General features: G+C 42.6%; 1 protein-coding gene across 3 annotated transcripts; it reads right to left on the reverse strand.

Moving 5' to 3' along the window:
- Positions 1-482: 482 nt before the first annotated feature.
- LOC119706669 (interferon-induced GTP-binding protein Mx-like) lies at positions 483-19373 on the reverse strand. Of its 3 annotated transcripts, none has more exons than XM_038150598.1 (14): positions 19281-19373; positions 16131-16440; positions 14407-14599; positions 13461-13598; positions 11494-11648; positions 10189-10327; positions 9470-9668; positions 8653-8731; positions 7596-7718; positions 6703-6844; positions 5023-5181; positions 4438-4514; positions 2901-3140; positions 483-1006 (listed from the first exon to the last, which is right to left on the reverse strand). In XM_038150598.1, exons 2-14 carry the CDS (start codon positions 16350-16352, stop codon positions 773-775), a joined length of 2100 nt encoding a protein of 699 aa, XP_038006526.1. In that variant the 5' UTR covers positions 16353-16440; positions 19281-19373; the 3' UTR covers positions 483-772. The 3 variants fall into 3 exon arrangements, with proteins under 3 accessions (XP_038006526.1, XP_038006517.1, XP_038006532.1); XM_038150589.1 differs by having other exon boundaries at positions 16131-16474; positions 19281-19316; XM_038150604.1 differs by lacking the exon at positions 19281-19373 and adding an exon at positions 18694-18930.
- Between the last annotated feature and the right edge of the window lie 154 nt (positions 19374-19527).

The raw sequence follows: 19527 nt of genomic DNA on the forward strand, positions 1-19527 counted from the left end.
CCCCTGCCAGCGGCTCTGGCCATCCAGGGCACCCAGAGGGATGTCCTGGGTTCCCACAGACATCCAAATCCTGCCCATCAATCCTGAAATTTCAGGTGATGCTGCAGAGATCTGAGAGGAGGAGCCTCTTGGCCTTCTGCAAATCAGAGAGCTGGGAAAGGAGACTGAACAGAGCCAATGGCACCAGTCCCAGAAAGGAAATAAACTTTATTTTCCTTCTAGGCTGGAAGGCTTTCATGCCTGCTGTGTGCCCCTCTCTCCCTTCTGGGCTGAGATTTAATGGTGACACTTTGCAGAGGTGTCTTTTAGGTAATAGCAGGAAAGAGAACAACCCCAGCAAGCCAAAATCCCAAAGGGAAGTGGGAGATCATAAGTGTCATGCATTAAGCTTCACGGAGGAAAGCTAGACAATTTGATTTCTACAGTTTGTGAATTATACAGCTTTCATCATTAAAAAGAGAAAAAAAAAAAACAACAAAACATACAATCCTCAGAGTGTTAGCTTTTTAATGATTATTCCAGTGGTTGCACAGAGTTCACAAAGAAAATGTTTAAAAATGGGATAAAGTTTATTTAATCACAACTGCCCCAGTGGAGCTCTTTACGCAAAGGCAGCTGTTTGCATATGATTATGGAAAATAAAGAAAAACTGAACACTAGAAATTAGTATTAAAGGTCTGGGTCGATGCTACATTTTTATGGGATTATACAAAATCCTTCAGTAATGCTAGAAGATGAGAAAAAAAAACAAACTTATGAAAAAACAAAGAAATTACAACAAGCTGAATTCTCTCAGGTACTGGCAGGCTTTGGTGAGACGATCAACTCTTTGGCTGAGGTAATTCCTGGTTTTAGCAGCTTCAGTGTCCTCCTCAAGGAGGAAGGTCAACTTCTCTTTGTCTTGTAAAAGTTGCAGCATTGAGGTCTGCAGGTTTTCTCCAAAGTCATGAAGGACAGAAGACAGGATGATCAGAGGTACCTGATTGGCCAGGCGTTTGCTTGCTTCCTGTGAGATGGAGGGGGAAAAAAAAAGCAAAAATACTAAATCGGTGAAAAGAACTGAAAAATGAGGGGTCTGTAGGTAATCTGGTAAAAAAAAGTGGTTCCAAGGTTTTAAAATGTTGGACTGAGCTGCTGTTCAAGAAGGGAGGGCTGCTATGAACTAAAAAATGTTTGCAACCAATGTCTTTTGTGCCTGAAATCTAAAAGTTAAGAGTAATGGGGATGTCAGCTGTTGCTTTCCTTCCCTCAGCAAACTAAAGCTAAGGCACACTGTCCTCTGCTCAGCTCTGTCAGCTGCCACTGGGACAAGTTCTAGGAGGACATTCCTGACAAACAGAACTTGTGCCCGGTTTCTGGTGTCCAGCCTGTCTTCACTGAATGCTTACGATATGTTTTGATGCAGGAAATCACTGAGTGATTTTTCCTGCTAAATTCCTCTATTAGATGGTTAAAAAAAAAAAAAAAGGTAAATTCCTCTATTAGATGGTGCTATTTAGATGGTATTTCTGATGGGGTTGTCCTTTTAAGCTTAAGACAGCTTCAGAGGAAGCTTTAGCTTTCAGAGGAATGTCCTCAGCAGTAGTGAGACCAAACTGTGCCTACTTTGCATCTGTTTTCATCCCCATGAGATAATCTCCTGTCTGACCTGACCAGCTGCCTGGTTCATTTATGGATGCAAACTGAAGGAAATTGATCCAGAAGAGCTTGTGGGGCCCTTTTCCCATGGACATCCACAGGGTTTGGGGGCCCGCCTGGTGCTTTAGGGCAACATGAGGTTCTAAACCTCTCCCACCTCTGGGAAGTGGCTGCCTCCAGCCCTCCTGGGGCTGGGTGAGCACTTAGGCCTAAGTGCCTGGCTGCAATTGAGAGGCTCTGTCTTTCTTTCTGTAGCACAGCTTGAAAATGGCATTTGTAGGTCCCATAGGATGTAGGCAGCCATGGACACTTAACTTCCATCTCGTTCAAACTCTATTTTGGCCTTGCATAAGTCATTCCCATGGAGCTGTGGTGCCCTGGCGTTTGGGGGATTGTTGAAAATGGCTCTCAGGGCATTTACAAAAAATGTTTAACTGCAGATAAAACATATAGCAGAGTGTGCAGCAAGGTGGGATGGACTTGCTTATGCGCTTCTGGCTTTGTTTCTTGCTCTATGAAAACCAAGGGTTTTGTCTTCATCAGCCTGAGCAGCCCGACCATTTAATGGCAGGAATTTGTCACAAAGCCTGCTCTTGGAATTCAAAGTGAGCTGCTACCCACCTTCCTGAATTATTAACATTGAACTTGTTGCTTTCTGAGGGAGTTTTACAACAAAGCAAATCTTGATCCTGCATGTCCTCTTTTCTTTCTTTGAGGTCATCCTCTGTTAAAACACCCCATTTGTCTTCAGAGACTTCACTTACAGGGTGCTATCTGCAGTACAGCAGATGCACTCTGATCTCCACAGACAGCTGATATATTTTAATGCAATGTTTTATTATTGCTCCTCCTGCTGTAGTCGTTTAGGATCTGGCTGCAAGCCACTGACACCCCTTTTTGCTGGCTGCAGGAATGTGCAGAGTGGCTTGAGGCTGACCTGAGCCAGACTGGGAGGTAGCTAACAAGTGCTTTAGGAGCCAGCTGTCACTTTGGCACCTTCAGGCTTTTCTAATCACCGTATCCTGCATCCTGCAGCCTGCTGACCCAGCCCAGCTTTGCCCTGACATTCTCATCACTGCTCAGAAGCTCCAAGTAGTTTGCAGAGAAGCTGAGCATGTACCTGACTGAGACACTGAGATACCCCTGGCTATGCCCTGCACAGTGCTAGCAGGGCATACAAGGCTGTATTGACTCCAGCAAGATCTGGCTGAGGGGGATCTGCTGTGGCATTCGGGGGGCAGCAAATCTGCCTGTGAACTCACAGAGAAATAGGCACTGGTGTGAGAAACCATCTCCATGACAAAAGAGGGCTCCTTTGGAGCAATCTGAGCCTGCAGATTTTTCTCTGGGGACATGTTGAGAATGTTTTCTCCCTTAACAGTATTTAAATCACCAATGTAAAGGTCATCCTGGCAGTACACGATTTTCTCCATTTTAAACTGGGCCCGGATATGTCTTTCAGCCTCTGCTGCTTGTTTCTCTCTAATGTCTTCAATTTTCACCTAGAAAAGAAAGGAACAAGAAGTTCTGAGACATTCGCTCCCTTTGGGAAGGTGCCAGTGCTTAGCAGTGTCCCCAGGGAATGGCAAGGTGGGCACAGTGTCCAGCTGCCCTCGTGCAGCACTGTCTGAACCCAGAACATGGGAACGTGGAGTGATGCTTTGGATTGTGGTCTCTCTCTTGTGAAAGAGCAGGAAAATGTGGCAGTTTTGTCCCTTCCTAACACACAAGTGGGATCAGTCAAAACCTGGTGCTTGAAACCCAAAGGAAAATATCTGTAGTCAGCAAATCAACCCTGTCTAACCCCTCTCTGCCTGGTGCTTTAATTGCAGCCATCTGACTCTTTCTGGCCTTTTTGATACTTCCACCTGAAAGTCTGTGGGGGTGGCAAAGTTCCCTCAGTCATGCTCAAATTCCCTTAAAATGCTTTCCTAGCATCCCTAAGAAAACATCCCCTATCTTTTCTCACGTCCAGTGTTTGCCAGAACTTCTTCCCTCTTCATCCCTCTCACTGTGTTACACCTAAAGACCCTGCCTGGACACCTCTGTGTTTGGATGAAATAATTTATTTTTCACTGCCTGGTTGGCCTGGCAGCTCAGTAGGGTTTGGCCATGCAAGTGAAATAGCAAACCACCTATTTCACTCATATTTGCCCCTGAGTTTCCTTTTTCAGCAGTACCCTGTGAGAGGACTCTGTTTCTTGGCTGCCAGCATTGCTCCTGGTCTTTTCCTCAATGCTTCTCACCTTTTCCTCAAAGCTCTTTCTGAGAAAAGGCCTGCAAGGACATCCCCACCACTGAACTCCACCCCAAAGCACGCTAATGCCCAAACTGTGAACAGCCATCTTCTAGTTTTTTCAGGGCTGGATGACTTTTGGTTTGTCTGCTCCTGCTCCCTTTCATCAAAGATGAGATTCCTGCACTGGCTAAAACCCTGGCTTGCTTTCAGAGAGGGAAAAACAGTTCAGCACTCAAATCATTGCAGGACTTAAATCTGAAATGAATGATAAACTCTTCAAAGTAGCCACAGCAGGTTTTCTTTGCATTGTATTGCAAACATCAAGAATGTGAGCAGAATGAATAAAGAATGTATATATTAGATTTTGTCAAAGTTGTGCAAAATGCACTTTCATTAGTGCCATTATAATCTTGCTATCATTTTCAGGCTCTTTCTTATTTTCCTGCAAGAAATTCCACACTTGCATAAGGGTGATGCAGTGAGACAGGTACCACCAGCACGGATGTATTTACAAATGCCATTCTGTCTTTTGAGAATCTCAGGTTATAGCAGTGCCTCACCTTGGCAACTCTGCTTAGATTGTGAAAATTACCGAAATTCCTTTTAGCGAGTTCCACAAATTTCTCTTCAACCAGTTCTAAGGGAAGAACAGAGAGACAAAATAAAGTCAGGCGAGCAAGCGAGGGTTTTAAGCTATTGTTAACTACTCATTTTCTCTATTCATTCAGAAATAACTGAGCTGCTGTACTGGTGCACTCTGCCTTTATGACACATATAAACAAGCAGAAATTTAGATTTCCAGGTCCAAGAATGTGACCACTCAACACCGGGTACTTCTACTGTATTGTTTCCCTGCTGAGTTACTTATTATAGTTATTTTCTAATTTTTTATAGTTATTTTCTATTTATTATAGTTATTTTCTAATTCCCAAGAGCCACTGGGAAAAGTATTAACAAATTCTGGAGACCATGTGTAGAGATTGAAGGCTCTAGAGAAGGAGCAACCCCCAAGCTCAATCAGATTTACTTCCACACTCTGAAGGATCCTGAGAGCATGAGTGAGAGCATCAGCTTCTCCTGGAAAATAAACTTATCAGGCCCAGCAGTGTCCCCCACACAAGAGCCTCCCAGGGGCTGGGCCATACTCATCACGTTGTTCAGGATCTCAATTGCTGGCCCCTCCAGTTCTCTGATCTGCTCTTTTATAATGTCCTCAAAAGTCCTGTAGTTGCTGAAGCCTGGGAACTCCCGTCCACGGTACTGGTCTTCATATTTCCACACTTTACCAGGAACAGTTTTTTTAGCTGTAATGGGAAAATGACATTGCTTTGCTACTGAATCACTCAATGTATACGTTTCAGGTTTAAGAAGGAAGTCTATTTCTCCTCTTTGAGTTGTTCTTGAGAGGAAAAACTACTGAGATGATTTTTTGTTACCACAGAACAGAGCTAACACGTTGCTGCTCTCTGAATGAGCCATCTCACACATTTGCATCAAGCATCTGACAGAAATTATGATGGGCCACAAAAATTCTGGTTCTTCTTGGTATTTTTACCCCCACAGAAGTAGCTGGCCATTACCAGTCACTTCCAAGTTAAAAAAAAAACAAACGAAACAAAACAAACCTCCAAGCTCACTAAGCACTTTTTCTGGGGAATCTACTGTTGACCAGTTATTTTTATTTAAGATATCACTTTGTTGATACTACACAAATTTGCTAATTTTTTTTTTTTGTGTGAGGTATCACCTTAGCCTAGAGCTAAAGTGGAAAAAACCCCACCCAGCTTCTAAATTATTAATAGCAATAATAAAATAAAAAATGTTACGAGTAAAAATAAAAATTATTATATAGATTGTTATTATTTATTATTATTCATTGGTGCTGCTGTTGCTTAGAAGAATGGTTCAGAATATCACCAGCAAATTCTGTGCCAGTGTCTTGATTTTATTGCTGTGCTGGGAGAAGAGAGACAAGCACTGACCTCTCTGTAAAGACAGCATTTAACACAAACTGTGTCTGTGTCCCCAGGACACCACAACAGATGGATGCTCCTGGCTTCTTGCTCTTAATTTTCTTGGAAAACATTTACTGAAGATGCTGTGTGTGGGTTTAAAAGCAAGGGGATGGGCTCTCAGGTCAGCTGCCAGGATGGGGTCACAGAATTCACAGAATCACTGGGTTGGAAGAGAACTTCAAGATCATTGAGTCCAACCCAGCCTCAACACCTCAACTAAACCCTGGCACCCATGCCACATCCTGTGGCATTCACATTCCCTGAACATGATTCCTTTGCCCAGGGTTTTGTTCCTGGGAGGCTGAAAGGCAGAGAGAGGCCTCAGAGAAAAGACAACAATTCTTATCTCATTTGCTTCTCCTGTGTTTTGCTCATGTGGAATGTGTTTGGAGATTGTTTACCCACAGGTGATTGTTCCACTGGACTCTGCTGTGAGTTGTTTTCACTCTTTGGCCAACTGGGGCCAAGCTGTGTCGGGACTCTGGAGAGAGTCAGGAGTTTTCATTATTATCTTTTTAGCATTCAGTATCTTTTCTGTATTCTTTAGGATAGTATAGTATTCTCTACTATAATATAGTAGTATAATAAAGTAATAAATTAGCCTTCTGATAAGATGGAGTCCTCCTCATCATTTCTTCCTTCGTTGGTGGCCCTGAATTTAGTCTGTTTTTAAGCGCATCCAGGGATGGTGACTCCACCACCTCCCTGGGCAGACCATTCCAGACCTTTATCACCTTTCCTATAAAAATCTTTCTCCTAATATCCAGCCTGCATTTCCCTTGGCCCAGCCTGAGACTGTTCTGTGCTTACCCTTCGCAGCACACTCCAGGAGAATCACGCCCCACGCGCGGAATTCCTTGCGGATCTTGGTGAACAGTCTGACCTCATCCCCAAACAGCTGCTCCTCTCCCCGTGTGCTCTGGGAGATGTCTTGGTTGAAGAGTTTGATCAACTGCAGTGAATTGAACAACAAGCAGGCAATTTAGTGAAGTTTCACTTCTTCAGCCTAATTTGTGGATGTTAAGCAAATCTGCAGTTGTTGGATGTTAAAGCAGGGACACAGTTCATAAAAAGCATCCCTTTCTTACATCTTTTATGCTCTTAGCTCCTGGTTTGTTTGGGTTTTTTTATTTTTTCCTCTCAAACCGTAACAGCTAGAGGAGAACAAACTTTATATTCTTTTGTTTTTTTCTCCTGTAGACCTTTAGAGCTATTTACTAAATTCTAATAGGCCAGACTTGCATGAAGTCTGATGAGCTTCCACAAACACCTCTAAAGCCTACTGAAGGCTTACTCAGGGAATAACTCTGTGAGATGAGGCACATGGATGGACCTGCAAACCACATTTTGATATCAGGAATAGACTTGATCTTATGAGTGCTGTAACCAGTGGGAACCCTTCAAAGTGTTGAGCATGCAGGAGTTTGTTTTCCCTTGCTGAGATGCATGATTTTGACCCAATCAACCAAGTTGTTTAGTTTTCATGTCCCATAATCACAGGAAAAAAAATTTTAGAAGAGGCCATGAGCTCCTGTGGTCCATTATTTTTGCGGGTGTGACTGGTCTATGTTACTCTCACTAAAGTAATGGATATCACAAACTTCCCAGTGGTTCATGCTGATGTTTTGATAATTTCAGGTGGTTTCTTTTTCTCTGTTAGAGTTACCTCCTTGCTCTGCTCTGTGACCAATACTGATACTTACATCTGTGAGGAAAAACAGCTTCTCAGAGTCTGTCTGGGGTGTGCCTCTATTGTACCTGTGCAGATCCTGCAATGTTTTATGGAGGGTGTCACGAATTTGGCTCTCCAGCCCTGGCAAAGTTTTCTGGGGAGGAAACAGTGAAGAAGAACATTGAGAAAGGTTGAACCTGTCTGATTTTGGAAGGAAAACAAAATCCCTCCAAGAGTGATCAACACCTGCATGGGATCTTTGCTGTTTTCACAAATCCAAGAGCTTGCTGCCAGTGTCTCATGAGTGATAGTGGGATAACACAGAAAAGCAAACATGGCCTTTATTGAGGGAACTCAGGAGCCAGGATCTGCCTGAGGGATCAGGCTGGACCTCACTGAGAGCTGGGCAGAGCAGCTGCAGTCTAGGGCAAAATTTCACCCACAGTGAGCCAAAAGCAATGTCCTCACAGGCTGTGCCAGGAAAGTGGTGACTGCTCAATTCCTGATAAATACCTGATGCAACATGCCTGTTTAGTGGCTTATTTTCTGTAAATTTACATATTTTTTTTCTCATTTGAGACTGAATTTAGATGTTCCCTATATTTTAGAATCTTCTCTCAATGGAATGAGATATATTATGAGCAGATATATTTATACCTAATAAAAACCCCCAATATCCTTACATTAGTGTATTAATATAATAGAACATCTTGATGTTTTGAAGGCATTTTCAGTGGAATAGAAATCACTGTTTCACCAAGCTGACAGCAGTAACTCATCACCCAGGTGATCAACACTCATAAACAAAAAGAAATATCATGGCTGTCATTGAAAAGGCAGGAATTATGAGTCACAAATAGATGAAATAATTTGTTCATTGTCGATCTGCAGTTAAAAGGCAAATCTGAGGACAGAGCATGGGGCTTTTTACCTCTGCCTCTCAGTTCAGTTTGTTCTCTGATCACTGAGTTGAAGCATCATTAAGCTCATAAAGATGAAATCCAGCTGCAGCCCAAGGCTGAAGGGTTGAACTTGTTTTTAGGTTGTAACTGATACAAACAGCTCAGTATGGGACTTCTGTTACTTACAATAATGTGTTTCACGAGTTCATCTGTGAGCTTCTCTGCCACATGGGGGATAGTAGCCTTTCCTTCCTCCATAATAGCCCTGTGAAAAGAGAGGAAAAGGTGGGTTTGGTTAGCCAGGCTGTGCAGGCAAGGAGGCAGAGCACTGCTGCTCTGCTCTGTTTTCACTAATTCTAGTACACAATTTGAGTAAAGAAAGGGTCTCCGGGCCACGCTGGTGCAGATGTGGCAACTGCCCAGGACTCCCTGGGTTTATTCAAAAGTTGTTTGACAGCTTCTGACTGAGCAAAGGGAAACAGAAAAGTCTGAAAAAAGCAAATTCGAACAGCAGATGAATGTGCTGTTCTATTATTTCTTCATGTGTGAAGTTCACTGATTCAAAACCCTTGCCAGCTGCCATTCTCTGTATTATGATTTATTTGCTGCTGAGTCATCTGGGCAGCCTGTGTCCTCAGCACAGCCTTTCTTTCTCATGTTGTTCCTCCATGTTTTCCAGTGAACAGAAATACTTCAGAGCCTGATTGAAGTGCTCAGACGCTTTAACTCGAATTCTTTGGGACTATTCAGAACTTCTGAAGTTCATAGCACTTCCCCCATTGAATTTGCATCCAAAAAAACCCCAAAAAACATTTTAAAAAGTTTATTCAATATGTAAAAATCTTCTGGCTTACTGAAACACAACCCTACATGGGCAATGAGAATCACAGAGTATAACTAATACTTGTTTGTAACCCCTAAGCAGTTAAATCTCAGCAAATCAACAGGAAGCTTTGAGGTGACTTTGACATGTTTTTGATGAGAACTTTTCTGTGAGGAGTACCTGAAATGTTTGTGATTCTCAAAGAAGCTTCTCTCCTGTTGGATTGCAGCAGCCAAGGTCAGTTTGTTGTGGATGTCCTGCTGCCCACGGCACTTCACAATCATGTAGCCCTTTTTGAGGGGGATTACCCTGTTTTGCAGGATTTTAACAATAGACTCTTCAGTTCCCCTGTCCACCAGGTCAGGTTTTGTGAGGATTCCTGTGAAGTTAAAAGAGAAAGTTAACCGCTAAGCAGGAACACTCTGTACCATGTTCAATAAAGCAATTTATTTTTATATTCTCTCTCCTAGAAAGTTCTCAGCTCCTGGGCTGTAAAACTCACTCTGCAGTTCCTCCCACCATGCCTTTTGCTTTGCAAACCTTTCTTTTAAGGTTTTTTTGTTTTTGTTTGTTTTGTTTTGTTTTGTTTTTTAAAGGAAAGCTCTTTTACCATTAACTTCACATCAGCTACCATTAACTGAGATTTTCAGCTTCCAGTTATTCATAACAGGAGTGCCAGCAAGACACCAAACTAAGGGATTCTTGGAGCTACTCAAGAATTGTGACTAGAAATACTTGCAAATATATTCTTTAGGCTGTTTTCTGTTTTGAGTTGATTTTTTTCCCTCTTCTTCTAGTAGCTAATTTCACAGACCACAGAACATCGGACCTCATGGAAGGGGAAAAAAAAAAAAAGATTTGACCTCCTTTTCAGCTCATAGCTTAAAAAATGATCTCACCTATTGTCCTTTCTCCAGTGGGGTCCACCTCTTGAGCCATTTTCAATGCTTCTGTTGTTGCAATATCCACGTTACATGGCACCACCACCAAATTGATTGTCTCTTTGCAGCCAATAATTCTTTTAAGCAGCGTTTTGATCTGCAATTCAATACAGCAGTGAGGAGGTTCAGTGAAATCAGACACTTGCTTGTGGGATGTGACAATTTCTAGCAATATGAGCCACTGCCTGATGACATTAAATGCCACATATGCTGAGGATAGTGTTACAGGCTAGAGGATGGCATGGAAAGGGGCCAGCAGAATGCAGCCTCTTTCCTTATGTGAGGATTAATCCAAACACCTGGCATGAATGAGACTAAACTAATGTTGTTAAGCCTGTCTTGACAGCTACCTGGAGTTTAACCTCCTGTGCATATATAATCTTTCATTATGGAAATATTAAAGGTATTTGATATCTAACACATGTAAGAAAATCAGCTTCTGATGTGTAGGTATAAACTTCTGGAAAGAAAGCAAGCTTGATTGTGCTGATAAATCTCAAATTTGTGTCTCTGAAAGGAGCACAAATGTCTTTGGCTTATTTTTCAGTGGAAAATTTGTAGGAAAATTTTAAAAGGCACCAAAACTGAAGATGCACATGACATCTAGTTGACATTTTTCTATGCTTCAATGCCAAACTAAATGAGTTCCTCATAATTTGTGTTGTTTTGGGGAAGCTTCACAGAGCACTGTGGCACTTATTCCACAGTAAATAATTTTTTTTTCCTCCTGGATTTTGGTAAAGATGCCTGTCTTTTCTGCTTCCCACCCATCCCAGCTTCTGACAGGCTGCAGTGCTACAGACTCCAACTGTGGAGCATGCAGACAGCTGGGAACAAGGGAAATGTTTGGATTTTATCACATCTGCTGCTTTCTTCTCCATACAAGAGAAAGATTGCTATCTAACCGTGGAATTAAATTACTCTCACTCAGAAAGTAAAGCCCAGACAATCCAATCTTGTCTCATTTCTATTTGGTACATCAAGTTTAGTTTGGGCTCCTTTTATTGCAAGTTCCCATTTAAAGGCATTTGAGGAGAAACAACACACCCAGCTCCTGCACATCACCCTCACAGCAGGGTACTAACAGATACTAACAGGATACTAACAGAGTTTTATTTGCATTCCCCAGCATTTCTCCTAAAAGCAGCCAGAGGAAGAGCAGAGATGCCCTCCACTTATTCTGTTTACTTCACAGAAGTTCTGCTGGGAGCCCTCGAGGGATGAGACCCTGGGCACAGACTGGCACACGAGGCTGAGTTTTACCTGGTCCCCGATGTCTTTTGGCTGGTCCCCCACGGCCACCCTGGCAATTCCAGGAAGATCAATTAGTGTCAGATCTGGGACATCAGGGGACCGAACTTCCAGGGAAATTAACTGCCCGCTAATGGCACCTCTAGGACCGGCAACAACATCCTGGGCTGTGAAAAGGGCAAGGCAATGAACACAAGCTTCAAATGATGCATCAAACCAAACTGAACACAATCACTTTGAGATGTTTCCAACTACCACCTAAGGTTCTTTCAGGCTTGGTGTTTTCTTTCAGATCCAGCCACACACTTTAATTACCTTAATTCATACTAATTGCCTGGCCAGTCTCGAGAATATCCAAACAATGGATTGAAAAGCTAATTTTAAAAAATAGAAAGAATAACGATTTATGCAAAAAATCTAAGGAAATTATCATGCAGAACAAGTTGATGTGAAGTCCTGTTGGAATATGAGCTGTAATGTTTTACATAGCATATATTTATGGACTCTCATGTATGCAGACAAAATACATGCAAATAAACCACAATAAAGGGATCGGGTGAAATACTGGTCAGTTGTAGAAATGCTTCCTCAACAACAAGAGACTTTGTAAGCATTAATTAATCCCTGGATGCTGTGAAAGAAATATAGGTGTTGTTCTATATTCTTCACATTTTGATAGGGAGATTGAGAGTTAATTGTCCAGATACTACAAGGCAATAATGCTTGAACTGTGAGCACAGAGAAGCCAGGAAACCCCAGTCATTCTCATCAGAGGTTTTCAGCTCTTTAATTACCTTAATTCATACCAATTGCCTGGCCAGTTTTGAGAATATCCAAGGTATTGAAAAGCTAATTAAAAAAATAGAAAGAATAACAATTTGCAGGGCCGTGCTTGATGCCTTAAGTTTTAGCTTTCATATTTTTTAGATTCTGTACTGCCTTAGTGTGTGACTTTGAACTTCATGTAAAGTGTTAGCAAGTTCTCCTCACAGTTTAGTCAGACAAAATAATCTTTTTCCAGCCCCAGAACCAAGGACACCGGTGCAGCTTCAGCCCCAAAAAGCACAAACAGCAGAGAATTGAGGGGAGCAAACTGGGAGGATGGGACTGCATAACCTGAAGCAGCAATTGGACAATTAACCCCAAGATGGAAATGGACCAAAACTGACAAAAGTGTGAAAACTCGTGATCATCTTGGGTGTAGCCTCAGCCAGGCTCTTGTGCTGCCCAAGGTGTATCCTTTGAAGGCCTTTTAATAAATCCCTGCTTTATTCCTTTAACTCTGTCCAGCCTCTGTTCCAGGCAGCCTCTCTAGGAATCGTGCTAGTCAAGGAGGTAAGGACAACCCAACTTTCACCCTTAGGGTAAGTGCTTACTGCCCTTTGGGTAAGAACCCTGATTTCTTACCCAGCATGAAATGTCCTAACAGTAAAGCTGAGACATGTGAAGGGCAGTGACTGAGCCTCTGGTCACAGTACCTGGCAGAAGCTCTCTGTCCTCAGCTCTGCCTTCTTGCAATTTCCTCCAAAATAATATGATTTCCAGCCAGAGACACCTCAAGCACTCTCTGGGCTTTTGAGCTGATGACCAGAACCATTTAGGCTGCATGCTTACAATTTGACAGACAACCTCCCCAAAGCAGGAAACCAGGAAGCCACCACCCAGGTAAGGACACAGCCTGAGCCTTTATCATGATTCAGGATAAAAGGATCATGGATCTAGTGGGGGGCATCCCTGCCCGAGGTGTTGGAACTAGAAGACCTTTAAGCTCCCTTCCAATCCAGGCCATTCTGGGATCATCATCATAAATCATCTTCACCACTGAAGCACTGGTACAACTCCCTTGAGAGAAATGAGTTTTGCTGACCCAGCTTCTTCTGCTCTGAATCCAGCTCTTGGGGTAACTCCACAATCACCATGAATGCTGCTCAGTCTGAGAGGAGGATGCAGAGGAGATGGAGCCAGCCAAATCCACTCACCTTGCCTTATTGCTCTGTCCACCTCAGAGGCGTTCTGGAGCTCCAGGGTTACGTTTCGGTAGGAGATCTTCCCTTGCCATGCCTGCCCTTCAGGCAACCTCTTCAGTTTAAGCTCCAAGGGACACCGAGTGACAATACCTGCAGCAGTTCCAAAGGCAGAGGTTGAAGCGTGTGGTGTACACAGGGCTGCCTGTTTCACACAGAAATGTTTCACACAAAAACGTGGAAACGTTCCAAGAGATGCTGCCAGAGGGGACTTGTCCAAATTCCTGCTCAGAGCAGGATTGTCACCAGTACTAGATGAGGTCAATCATGGCTCTTCCAGACATGTCTGGCCCTGCAAACCTCCACAGATGGAGTTTTGCTCCTCTCTGGATGATCTGTTTCAGTGCTGCAACTAAATCCTATGAAAAACCTTTCCACAACTCCAGCCTGAAAGAGTGGATTATATTGCAAACTCACGTGGAACTTGCAGAATTTATGTGTGCAAAAATACACACACAGAGCTGGAAAGTGGATCTTCTTGAGCTGTAAAGTCTTTCATCATCTCTGACTTAAAAAATGCTTAAAGATCTTTGCACACTTCTTACACATAATAATAATAATAAAAGTTATCTGTAAGAAAATGTAGTTTAAAAAAACCCAAACCCACCCAAAAAGCAAACTTAAAAACTGGTTTTCCATGTGAAATTAATACTCTGCTGCACTGCTGCTTTCTGGGAAATGCACAGAGAGTCAGCTGGAGCAATCACACCACACTTCTTACTCCTGGTCTCTTGACCACCAGGAACATGTGCCTTGGATTTACCTTGTGGTGCCTCACTCGCACCTCCATTTCTCAGCCATGGAGCTATCCAATTCTAGACCAAAAAAAAAAAAATAGAAAAAAAGAAAAAAAATCCCTTCCAACTCATCAAAGAGAAAATGTGAGAAAGTGAATTCTTACCATTGCCCCTGGGGAGAGCAACACCAGACAGGGCTTCGAGGACAGAACTTTTCCCAGAGCTCTGGTCTCCAATCACCGCAATCGCTGGCAAGGACAGGTCCTTTTCTATTCCAAGAGCTCTCAGGCTGTCAACAAGATCAATGCAGGGTCGGATCTTCTCCTCATATTGGTTGTACAGGGTGTGTTCTGCAGCCTGTTAGAGTTAAGCTTACAATGCATTTTTCCATAATTAAAAAAAAAAACAAAACAAAAAGGAAAAAGAAAAAAAAAAAGATGCATTTTCTGCTCGTCGTTCTTTAGTAAAAGTTATTTACTGGCATCAAACTCTACTTTGTATCACTGTGCATCCTCGCATCTCCATGTAACAAACAGGTGTCTGTAAACATGAAAGAAACAGTTGAGGGTGGCTCACAGACCATCCTTAGTAAAAATAACAAATTTTGGAAGCCATCCTGAGAAGGTAAAGAACGCATTACTGAGTGTGCTTTGTTAATTTTTTTAATAACAGTTTTTTTTAATAACTGCCATTTTCTTCCACCCATCCACAGATGTACTGAAGCATGTGTATGCAAATGAAGACTGATCCCAGAAATCACTGAGTTTGGTAAAAAATAGCTTATTATATCTTTGTTTTGGAGATTTAGTTTGTGCACAGGCACCAAAAGAGTTCTGCTGTATCATTCTTAACAGGTGGCTGAAATCTTTTAGATCATCATGGCTCTTCCCCCTTTGCCTCATTTTAGGCTCACATAAGGCATGAATATGAGTGGGTTATTTTAAATGACTGATTATTGTCATTTTCTGGATTTGACACAGGTCCAGATATTAACACAGGCTCTTCGTTTATGTGAAAACAAAACCAACAATTTCTAGTCTTTGGCAAAACTGGTCCATCTGCTGTTAAATATGCTCAGCTAAAGTATATAAAGATCAGCTTGGTCTCTTCTCCTTGTTCCTCTCTCCATGTTCCAGTCTGACTGCTGCAGTTAGAGATGCAATTTTGGGAACACCAATATGTTTCAGGCATATTGGGCCAGGCACATTCAAACCTGATTTTTTGCAAAGAAAAACTGAAGTTTCTCTCCATCACTTTTATCCAAGAAAAATACCTCCAGAAGTATGTCTATGGACCAGATGCCCTCAAACAAAGCAGATTTTTTGGTTCAAGATGAGGAAGGCAGCACACATTATTGGAGGCATGCTTTTTAAACCCTTTTTGGGTTTAAACCCTTTCTGGTAACCCCTGCCCACTCTCTTCACTACAACGTTTAATAGCTAGTAAATTCTCAAAAAACTTCAATAACTGTGTCACAGACTTAAAACCAACCTCTGTTCAGAGTTAAATACCCAAGCAGGTTATTATTAACCTTTCTGTGCTTTTCTGTTGAGGGTTGAAGAGCCTCAAGAAAAAAACCAAAAACTTCAGCTTTTATGATTTCTGTTCAACATTTGTTGCTAGGATTGAAACAGACACATGTCACACATTAAATTGCCTTCTAGGCTGCAGCCATCTCTTTTTTTAGGCCTGCATTATTAATGTCTGCAGATGAATTGCAGGTACCTCTCTTGCCACTTACATGAATAATTGCTAGGCCCCATCCCAAAAGTTCTCCTTACACCTAACAAGTAACAGATTGCCCAAGAGACAAAGGAATTAATTTTGGGGCACAGAGTGAAACAACAGAGTAAGAGTGAGGAGGATCTGTGCCCTCTCCTTGCCTTACCTCATCCTCTTCTGTGAAAAACTCTTTTTCCAAGTCCTGGTGATGGTTAGGTTTGCTCTCAAACAGCTTCTCTGACAGCTCAGGGTCATCTTCTGGTTCTGGTGGGAGAGGCACTGCAGCAGCTTCTGGAAATGGTTTTCCTAAATTAAACAGAAACCCCTCTTTCTTTGGGGTGGTTTTGGTTCTTTCAGGCTGTTTGAACGCTGCTTTCTTTTTATCCATGGCTTGCTGATTTACTGGGCTTGAACGTGTGTTGCCTGTAAGTGCTTCACTAAAAATTGACCAGTCCAGCCACTCTGAGGTGCTGCTTCTGAAACCAAACATGGGGAAATGAGTGACTCCACCTGGCAACAATGATCAGAGCAGAGAAAATCAAACACCACTTGTATTTCCTGATCCAAACCCTTGGTAGGCACCAAGTGCCACAGCTCTTTTCAAATCACTAAAATTGTTCTCCAGAGGACAGACTTGAAACACTTCTCCCTGCCTCTCTTATGCTTTTATTTTTTGGTGTTTTAAAAAAAATGCCAAGGGAAAAAAGAATGTTTAGGTTTTTTTTGGGGAAAAAAAAAAAGTTACACTAGTTTTTGCATGAAGCCAATTCTCCTCCACCAAAAAATTTGCTGAAAGGTGTTTGGAGAAGCTCAGTCAGTATCTGGGCAGGGAATGTGAACCCTTAACTTCTTGGGGCCAGGAGTGCAGGGCTGGGGGCTGGCTCCAATCCATAGTCCGCTAAGTGCCCATCTCACCTCTTTTGTGGGAGAAATACTTGTCAGGGGCAAGTCTGACACCCGTTTTCTGTTTTCTAAGCTCTGTACCTTGGTCCCCTCCTCTATAGCTTAAACTCTCTGCCAAAAGCAGATTTTGCTTCACATGATGTTAGAGAAGGGAGGACTAGGAAGTTTTTTAAAATTTATTTCCTTGTTCAGCGTTTCCTTATGGAAAAGTTTTGTTTTCTGAGGGTGACAGAGGAAATTAGTGGCTTTTGGTGTGACATTATCCAGGGAAGGCGATTTCCAGAGAAAGTGATTTAAGGAAAAAACCCCAAGAGTCCTTTTTCAAAGCTAGATTTTTTAGCCTCCCTCTGCCAAAATCAAGATCTGTTTAACTCAAACACTTCGGAAAACAAATTAGTAGAACCACATCTTTGCTTGAAATAACTTCCTCTTCTGTTAATTTTTTTTTGGTTGAATTATGTTTACAGGCTTTCTAATTTAAACAGATGCCAAAATAGGACGATCAGACACAATGTAGGTTATACTTTCCATGTGTAAAACAAGTTTAGGAAAAAACCACACACTGTAGCAGAGCAGTTGAGAGAAGGTTGCGAGCCAGGCATGAGAAACTGGGTACAGTGATTGTGTGGGCATTTTTAATTAGATTTATTGCTAATACAGCATGTAAATATTGCCAGGGCAATATCAAAATAACCACTCTGTCATCTATTACAATGGATTATAATCAGGTCATGGTCATTTTGCTGAGTCACAAGTGAGACCCCCTTGCTTCCAAAACTTCTCAGAGCAGTCTAGGTGGAACCTGCTCCACTTAGTCCCAGGTTTGGTCAGCAGTCCATGTCTAAAGGGTTACAATTTGAGCAGGTTCAGGTGGAAATGTACAGATTTCCAGTCTTTGCCCTTGCAGAATTCATCATTGCAAAGCAACAAATCACCTCTGGAGCTACTTTAGGATTTTATGTCTATATTTAGCTGGACCTTGGGTATTTTAACACCTGTCCAAAAGCACTGGAGCTGGAGGTACCTTGTGGGCATCCCTGGTGGGGGTGGGGAGAGAAGGGGATGGAGAAGGGGGAAAACCAACCCAGAAACTTCCTGCAGCTTCGTGACACCAGTTTGCCCTGTTGGCCCTGCCTCCAGCAGCATTTTATATTCTTTTTGTGGCCAATGTACACCAAAGTCAATCGCAAACATCTCAGTTCCCGATCTCTGGAATGAATTAATTATGCAAACATCCAGATATCCTGCAATACCCACCGGGTGAGTTTACTCAGGACAAACCCCATGGCCATCACAGAGGTGGAAGGGATGTGGGGAGGGATGAGGATGCATGGAGAGATCCAACTATCTTTAGTCACCCTTTACAGATATCGAAGGGTGCACACACACACACTCAACACCCCTGCACAAAGATCCCTGCAGCCAGCACCAGAATAAACACCCGTGTGGATTTCTGAGGCTGCACCACTGCTCTCCCCTGGATCAGGAAAGGGTGGGAGGGTTCGGTAAACCTTCCCTGTGCCACAGGGCATAGCGACTTCTTTGTGTACTGAGCCGTGACAACATCGGATGGAAGAAAGGAGGAGAGGAAAACAAAAAAGCTGCAATTGTAAAGAGCCCTTCTACAATGGGCCAGAAGCCACATGTGAAACACGACACCGGGATGACGCGATGATGCTGAAAGTCTGCCAAAAATTTCCTCTCCCCAGAGCTGCCCCTGCCTCCTTTTTCAGGACAATGCTGATTTCGTTGAGCTTTACCTTTAGAATTTGCCTGCCCGTGTGAAGGAAACCTCTCCCAGCACAACACTCTGCACAAACACCAACCTGCCGATGGCTCTGAAGAGAAGTTCCTTTATTTTTCTGTAACAACCCTTTGGCTTTGCATCTGAAGAAGATGAAAAGCCCCTTCTAAAAAACCCCCTCTCAAACCCAAGGTGCAGAGCTGCAGCGCTGAACCCACACAGCTCCTGGATTTATTCACTCTCTGTCGGGCCAGAGGAGCACATGGATTTCTGGCTGACGCATCCTGTGACTTCAGGATATTTGGGTAAACCTCACGGTTTCCATGTCGCATGGTTATTAACTCCAGCTGTCTTCTCATAAAGAAAATGAAGCAATGAAAAGCTTATGATCCTACTCATAAATAGTGCTGGCTAGATCATCTTGCTGAATAATGGCTTTTAAAAAAATTAAATGCCATCTCTCAGTTGTCTCCTTTTAAAGAGGAAATAATACTAATATATTTTCTTTTTTTTTTCTCCACCCCAGAAAGCAAAAAATCCTGCACCTGGCAACCCTGTTTAATCACATTTACTTTAGATGCTTTAGGCAGCCTTGTCACATTAAAAGTAATGAAGATAACAGTAAAAAATTGCATTACTCCTTTTAGAAGAAGGAAGGGAGAAACTTACCCTTGTAAGTGTCCTGTAGAAAGGAGAAGCAGTGACTTTCTGAAACTTCTTCAGATGCTTTTTTATTTACAGGCTCCACCTTCTCATTATGACAAGAAGGAGCAGAAATGAAACTACTTGTCGCAGGAGAAATATTTGGCTTTCGTGGAAATGACCAGGCTGTTTCAAGCCACAAGTGGGCACCACTTGCTCACTTTGCACCTGGCTCAATGAAGGAAATGGATATCCTAACACATGACTTGTGTCC

The sequence above is a fragment of the Motacilla alba genome, chromosome 1, assembly GCF_015832195.1.
Source record: "Motacilla alba alba isolate MOTALB_02 chromosome 1, Motacilla_alba_V1.0_pri, whole genome shotgun sequence".
NCBI lineage: Eukaryota > Metazoa > Chordata > Aves > Passeriformes > Motacillidae > Motacilla > Motacilla alba.